Here is a 7,771-nt window from a genome sequence, read left to right as displayed (position 1 = left end):
GATGAAGAGCTCAGACCCCTGTGTCCCTGAACTGGTGGGGAGTCCATTCCTGTAGTTTAAAGCCAGGTGAAAAGTTGCTATGGTAACCCTAGGGATGCTTCTTTCTCATGGTGACATCCTGAGGCTTTTATTGACAGGCCTGGAAGTGAGGGAAATGAAGTCCCAGGCTATGTGACAATGACCTAGTCATTTCTCTTCTATAGGGCTGATTGCTGTGTAATAAAATGAATGCTTAGGATATCCAGTGTTTCCCTAACCCTGACATTCTGTAGTCCTCAAGAAAAGCCAGGACGGGGCTGAAAAGATGATCAGTGGTTAAGAACACTTGCTGCTCTTCCAGAGGACCTGAGTTAGGTTCTCAGCACCCACACTGGACAGCCTACAAATGCCTTTAACTCCAGCTTCAGGGGATCTACCACCGTCTTCTGGCTTTTGGGGGCACCCCTTCCATGTGGCATATACTCACAGAGACACATAAATAAAAATATTTTTTACAAAAGAGGAAGAAAAGCCATGAGCCAGGCCAACAAGGCTCTGTTGGGAATTTTCAAATTTATTCCAACGTGCTATTTTTTTTAAAAAATATCTTCAGGCTGAACACTCAGCCCAAGCTGTAATAAAGGCAATTATTATACTTGTAAAAACGTCTCATTCACAGTACAGATGGGATTTACAAGGGTCACACACACCAATACTGAGCGATTCTGTCCTTTTGTACAACAGACTCTGTGCTTTAGACCTGCATGGATTTCTTGTTTGATTTTTTTTTTCTTTTGCACTGATGAATACCATTCCGACAACTGCAAGATACAAGTGTAGAAACTGGAGTTTAAATAAAACCACAGGCAAAACTACCCCTCTCCAATGCGGTTGCTGTACATATCTACAGTACGAGTTTTGGAATGTATTGCCATTTAAGAACGTGGAAACTCTCTACAGACAATTTCACGTACAGAATGCATACACCTTTTCGAAAAACAAAGGCAAAGGTTTATCTTACAGAGCGTGAGTATCTTACATTTGCCTACACGGTTCCCTTTCCTCTTGACCACCACATTCGGTAAAGTGATCAGTAGTGCCCAAGCGGTTTTCAAATGCCAAGCAGACAGGGACCACAACACGGAAGCAGATTTGGCGGCACTGACTTTGGGAACTTTCTCAAACGATATGGCAGAGCAGATCAGTCTCCCAGGACTTTACCTGGAAGGGTCAGCTGGAGCAAAGGACTAGGAGGAGACTTCAGCTCAGACACATTCCTTCTTCCTAGTCCACTGGGCCAGGAGCGAGCAATACCTAGAGGAAGCTGGGAGCCAATGCTCTTAAGAGGTTTCCCCAGTGAGCAAGGTGGACTTTGAGCCTGGAAAATAGGCGGTTACCCCTGTCAGAACTTCTGGAGGGTCTTGGTGGCTGGGACCAGAGTGTCGGCTATGATGCGGGGTGGGAAGCGGCGGGCCTGCCTTTGATGAGGAAGAGGTTAGTATTCTGAAGGATATGAGGTTGCCCAGTAAAGGACATCTAGGGGCCAGGCCTCAGGGACAGGTGGCTTGGAACTACCACCCACAGAGGACAGGTAAGGATCAGAGACAGTCTGTGCCGAGGAATGGCCATCTTGTTCTATTGTCAATCATGACAGTCTAGTTCAGAAATCTGTGTGGGGTCTGCTGACACACACCAGAACTGCAAAGTCAGAGTGGCCGGTTGTGGGCAAGGAGCCCAGATCATATTCCTGGAGAGAGAGATTTCCAGAGGGAGAAGGTGTGTGCAGGCTGGGGCCATGTGCTTGGGGGCTGGTGGAGAGAGTTTGAAAGAGGAGTTCAGAGCTGTGCCTGGTAGTGGCATCCATGGCAGCCCTCTGGGCACCTGTGGGGGGCACCAGTCCTCAGGCTAGAGTCTGTGTATTCTATCCCTGTCACCTAGAGGCAAGTTTCCAATTCCTAGTCTTTGTTATATCCCATTTCCTTGAGTCAGCTGGGCCCAGTAACTGTGGGGACTCTTCATTCTGTGATCGATCGCGTCTGTCACTAGACTGCCGAGGAGAGGGGAGGGGAGTGGAAGGGAGGGGAGGGGAGGGGAGGGGAGGGGAGGGGAGGGGAGGGGAGGGGAGAGGAGAGGAGAGGAGAGGAGAGGAGAGGGAGCTGAGTCAGGAGAGTACTTCCCAGGAGATTTTGGGTATAGAGTGAAGCAGAGAGAGGTGGTATCTCAAGGTCAGGAGCTAGCCTGCAGTCTGTGGCCAGGAGATCTTGCCTAGGAAGCCATCAAGCCTGGTTGAGACAATGCTCTTTGTCCAACTCCTCATCTCAGGCCTTAGTATCTCCAGTCTGTGGGGCCTGTGGGTTAGGGCTGAGGGGCCAGAGGGAGGAAAGCTGTGACCTCCAGCCTGGGCTGACCACCGCAGAGGCTTCTGCTCTTTTCCTCCCGGCGTCCCAGCCTGGACTTGACAGTTTCTCCCGGTGGGCAGACTTACAGCCGTCACCCATCTGAAGGCTGTCAGTCTGATACCCATGACCCCCTGCGGCACAGCACACAGCACAGGAGGCCCTGCCCTACGGACTCATACTTTTGAAGTACTGAGTCAGGCGGGCAAAGAGGACGAATCAGGTGACTGGACTGGGCACTGGGCCTGTGACTGGCTGGTTTGCTCATCCAGCAGGGACCATGCACAGATGGGCACCAACTGGAGGGAGGGAGAGGGGTGGCCCAGCGTGGTGAGCCTTGTCTCTGTCTTCTCAGAGAACAGATTCAGCAGTCCAGCCCTCCCATGAGCCTTCAGCCACATACCCTGCCTGATGTCCAAGGAAAGGCTTCTGCTTTGACTACAGTGACAGCAGTATCCAACATGGCTGGAACATGCTTTATGATTTGGGAACAAGGCTGTCGGAGGGGCCTCCTCACCATGGTCCCTTTTCTCTATCCTTTGGAGAAAGTAAAGGAAATTTCTGTACGGGTCTTAGAAATAGATCCTGTGCCACAGAGGACTTGTTTTTTTTGTTTTGTTTTGTTTTGTATTCAACAGGTCAAGTTCTATATTTCAACATGGGATTTAAATTTTTGGTCATATTATTATTTTTTTTTTCAAAGCAGGTTTTTGCCTTGGGAACTGGAGAAAAATTCAAATTTCTCGGGACAATTCAGAAATCTTCTCAGTCAAGAGAAGAGAATCTGAAGAGCCTGGAGAACGTACCAAACACCATCTTTGGTTGCTAATGTGTGCTCTATGGACTCATATGTAATCCAGCCAGGAAGGAAGTGCCACACTTTGTTCCTTGCAGACAGAGGTGAAACAGCATCCATACCCCAGGCTCAGAGCAGGCCCACACTAGGAACATCCCTAGTCTTGCCATGGTCCTTTCATCCCACAGGTATTTATTTCTAAACACAGAGGGGCCAGTCTACGGCCAGGCCTAGGAAGCAGAGACCTACAGGTGTGTAGGAGAAACCTGGGCTCCTGTATTAGCCCTGGGGGAAGGTGGAGTACAGGGGAGAAGGTGAGGCCCACAGTCCACACTACATTTCCCTCACGCTATTATTCTGTAATAGAGATGCTAGCAAAAAAGTAGCTTTTTGTCCTGATTCTTGCAAAAAATAAAAGTTACTGTTCTTAGCCGGGGCGGGTGGGGAGTGGTGGGGTTGGTGCCTGCCTGTGTGGTGGTTTTCTGGCTCGGGCTTCTTGTCATTCTGCTGACAGACAGGAGTGGCCACTAGCTGGGTGTCTGCATGGAAATGTGTCTGCAGGGCTGCTTGCCTTTGAGTTGGATTACCTTCTTTTCCTCCCCAGCTCTTCTCTCCCTTGGTGCAATGCAGCTTCTCACGGGCCTTGGTGGGGACAGCTGCCACTGTGGAGTGTGGAGTGGAGGTGAAGAGGCCCCTCCTACAGCCTTGTCCCCAAAGCACAAACTAGTCCCAGCCTCGAGCTCCTCATGGGTGGCTCTTTTCATGGATGTGTGTGATCTGTTGTTTCTTTTCATCTTGAGCAACAGGAGGTCTAGAAAAAGGCACAGGTAACTAACTGCACAGGTGGAGCGATAGAACAGATGGGGCTGAGCAGGCGCTGTGTGGACAGACGGACAGATGGGAGAGGACGCCCATGGGAGCAAGGTGACGCCAGGAAGTTGGCTGGAAATGTCTGCTGCCGAACACTGGAAGCCAGATGAAGTGGCTGGAGAGGTTAAGTGCTTGGGGGGCCACTGTCTTTGGGCAGGAGTAGAGGTGTCCTGGGCTCCCGACTACCTAGGAGCTCAGGGGAGCCTTGACGGGTCCTGGGTTCCCCAGAGAGGTTCCTGCTCCGGGCTGGGAAGTGAGTGGAGGCCCCTGCCAGGCACTCCATGGAGCTGCTGCGGTCCAGTGGTGGGAAGTTTGAGGCCTTGCGGCTGGCCAACGGGTGTGGTAACTCCAAGAGGGTGCTCCAGGATGGTGCTACCTGGTGGCCCTGGGGCAGCTGTGGGGAGCAGGGGCTGTGTGTGCCCATGGGTTCTGCAGGGGCTTCAGCCCTCCGAGGTTCCCAGTCGGGAGGTCTTCCTGGGCCTCTGCCGGTCCTTTCCTCCTCCAGCTCTGAAGAGAGTGTAAACTTGGAGACCTTGGCCACAGGGGATACCGATGCTGACGGGCTCTCCGTGGGGCTCCAGCGGCTGCGCTCCTGGGCTTCTCGGGCCCCAGTTAGGTCACTGCCACCCCCTGAGAAGCCACTGACCCAGGCCGCACAGGCCCCAGGCAGCAGGGTGGGGTGGGCTCCTGGCCGGGCCTGTACCATCTGGATCCCACCAATCGGAATGAGGGGGCAGGGGGCGCGGCTCAGGTGCTGGGAGTGCAGAGGCAGGTGACTGAAGAGGTTCTCCTCACTTCGGCTAGGGAGGTGGCCGTGGAAGTCATGAGGGGCAGAGAATGGTCGGGGGAAGAGAGGCACAGGGCCAGCTGATGGACTTCGAGACTCAGTCTTCTGCTGGGGTCAGAAAATAAGACAGAGGGAGGCAAGGGTTACATGCTTGACATGTGCGGACCTGAGGTCTAGAGTCATGGAGGGCAGGCAGGTCTGAGATCAGAGTAAGGTGGTGAGTGGGGCCAGAATCAGGACTCTCATCGCTGTGCTTGGGAGTGTCCCACGGGCATGTGGGTCCCACATCTGCAGGAGGGGGATCCTGGGTATGGGGGCTGTGTGGTCATGCTGGTCTACTTTGGCTCTTCTGCCTCCTCCCCGTGCCCCCACCCCCCACCCCACCCGTTTTGGTTTTTTGAGACAAGAGAAATCTTGTAGCCCTGGCTGTCCTGGAACTCAATCTGTAGACCAGGCTGGCCTCAAACTCACTGAGATCTGCCTTCCTCTGCCTCCCAGGTGTTGGGATTAAAGGCATGCGACACCACTGCCCGGCTGCCTCCTCCCTTCTTAAAATGGTTTTGACCTAACTACCCTGCATGTGAATTCCCTTCCAAGGGTCTCAAACTTCTACCACAGGAGTTTGAATGGGACCCTCAAATGAACAAGAAAGGATGCTGTAGGGTCAGGACAACACGGTGAAAGAGGTGTCAACAGGGACAGTGTCACACTGGAAGGTGGCAGCCGTGGTGGCAGGGTGCTGTGGAACAGACACTGTGAGGGTCAGGGTGGGGACAGCGTAGAAGACGGGATGTCACCACTGGGGGAGATGGGTAGCAGCGGTGTGGGAGGACATGGGGGACCGAGGCAATCTGAGGCAATCTGCTCTTAGCCACCATGCTCACGGTTCCACAGGGGCAGTGCGGACTGTGAAGTCCTTAAAGGAGACGGATGCTTTTGCTAAGGCTCCACCATCTGCTCCAAGGACACAGGGGACAGGGAAAGGGTGGCTGAAGAATTAGACAAGTGTTTACATCCACATCCAAGGCCTCACTGCTCACTAGGGCTAGAACCCAGAGCCCATGAGCTCCAGAGCCATGTCTGGGGTTTCTGAGGGTGCTTGGAAGCGCAATATTGGTTGGCACAGTGGGGACCCACGATGTGTTTGCCACACAACCAGGAATGCTGGGCTGGCTCCGGATGTGACGTGCAGAGGGTATGAGTGGGTAGCTCCCGCCCCCCAGGAAGGCCAAGTTGGGGACTCACCCATGCAGAGGTGCACATTTCAGGGCTTCTGCTGAGAAGTGTGTGAGGTAGAGGCATGGGCTGGAGGAGAGCCCGTGGAACCGGCTCCAAGCCCAGGCTACATTTGCCCACTGAGGGGCTGCAGGGCCCAGCCAGGGCCCACTTCCCTGGCAGGACTGACTGTGGTGGTAACTCAGCCTGGCCCAGAGACCATCTCCTGGTGGGTGAATATCTGGGGGCGCCTGTGTCTGTGGCACTCTTGAGTCCAGGGGGCAGAGGTGCCCAAGGGAGCACTTCTCTTTCTATGGGGTGGGGAGTGAGAGGAGACAGCTCCAGTCTTGGAGACCCACAAAGACGAGGGCCCATGTCCCTTCTTGGGCCCATCTGGGGGTCAGGTGTGCTTGTGACTGAGGCCTGTGCTTCTCGGGCCGGTGAACATCGCTGGGGAGACGAGTCATTTTTGTTGAGTGGATGTTTGCGAGTGAGTGAGGGGTGGCCGCCTGCCTCTTTGCTTGGGGACCATGGCCTCCTAGGGGACATAGCCTTGGAACTCAGAGCTGAGTTCACGTCTGTTTCCACTGGGGCCAGTTCCAGCCGGGGAAGGCCTGGGGTACCCCGGCTGGGTGGGGAACAACTGCTGGCTGCCAAGCGTGTGGCTTCTGAGATGGAGCTTCCTTGTGGGCCCTCCTCAGAGGTGGTAACTGGAGGCTGAGGGCCCTGAATGGGTGAGGAGTCCTCCTGTAGTGTGGTTGGCGGGCAGAGTGGAGCTGCCGCTGAGGATGGCCTGGGCAGCTCATCCTGGCTCTCTTCTTCTTCCTCCTCCTCCTCCTCCTCATCTTCATCCAGGTCTGAGTCAGAATCAGAATCCTCCAGGTCTGAAAACTGGTGCTCCTCCACAGCCTCGGAGCCCTCTTGCCCCTCTGAGTCCTGGAGCAGGTCATCACTGGTTCCTGAGGGGAGAAAGGGGGACTCAAGATTACAGCTGCTTCAGGTTAAGCCCGTTTTCACGGCCTGCCAACCAGGCATGATGCCACATGGCAGACGACCAAGTGACAGAGCAGGTACAAGAATACTCTGTAAATAATAGTGCACAATGACCTCACGCCTCGGTGTGCAAGTCCAGGTCTGAAGGCTTTACGTGAATTTATGTAGTTCCTCAAAGAACCCTGGGATCACTGGGGAGGTGGTGCTATTCTTACCTTCCTGTCGTAGATAAGGAAACTGGGGTAAGGGGGATTAAGAAACCTGTCCAAGTAAGGTAGAAATAGGGCTGCAACTTCACGGGAGCACACGAGATCGTCTGCCTCCTTGTTTCTCGGTGTGGGTTCCACCATGGGCAGTTTTAATGCTGTGCCTCAGTGTCTCCTTTCGTCAGATGAATACAGGCCTGGTGCACAGCAAGGGCCCACACAAGTATAGCCCACTATGACCTCACTAATGATGGCCTCTATCATTCTGGGAGAGTGCATGCTGGCTGGACTAGAAGAGAAAGTCACAGTCAGTTAAAATGCAGAGCAGATGCCAACACGACCAGGCTGGCCTACACAGCAGCTTTGGGCAGATGGCAGAGCTTGGCCTCTGTGGGTAGCTGGGCTAGGCTGACCTCAGTCTGCAGGGCAGGACTCACCCCTGCCATTTCTGCCCCATGGAACACTCTGAATGCCAGCTTCCTGGTCTGGCATCTTATGGGGCCGTGGCTTCCATCAGCTGGGTCAAAGC

At 54.0% G+C, this 7,771-nt stretch overlaps 1 protein-coding gene across 7 annotated transcripts in view; it reads right to left on the bottom strand.

Annotated features, from left to right (window-relative positions):
• Positions 1–533: 533 nt before the first annotated feature.
• The window catches only part of Hivep3 (HIVEP zinc finger 3), a 432,983-nt gene continuing 425,745 nt past the window's right edge, over positions 534–7,771 (bottom strand). For 6 of the 7 annotated variants that reach the window (XM_016005814.3, XM_042271805.2, XM_042271804.2 and 3 more), the window contains 2 exons: positions 6,074–7,002; positions 534–4,936 (listed from right to left, as the gene is read on the bottom strand). In XM_016005814.3, the coding sequence (XP_015861300.3) occupies positions 4,166–4,936; positions 6,074–7,002 (1,700 nt within the window). In that variant the 3' untranslated portion in view covers positions 534–4,165. The remainder of the gene's footprint in view (positions 4,937–6,073; positions 7,003–7,771) is intronic. The other variant, XM_016005817.3, reaches the window with a different exon arrangement.

The sequence above is a fragment of the Peromyscus maniculatus genome, chromosome 2 (genome assembly GCF_049852395.1).
Source record: "Peromyscus maniculatus bairdii isolate BWxNUB_F1_BW_parent chromosome 2, HU_Pman_BW_mat_3.1, whole genome shotgun sequence".
NCBI lineage: Eukaryota > Metazoa > Chordata > Mammalia > Rodentia > Cricetidae > Peromyscus > Peromyscus maniculatus.
This window is presented reverse-complemented; position numbering and strand designations above follow the sequence as displayed.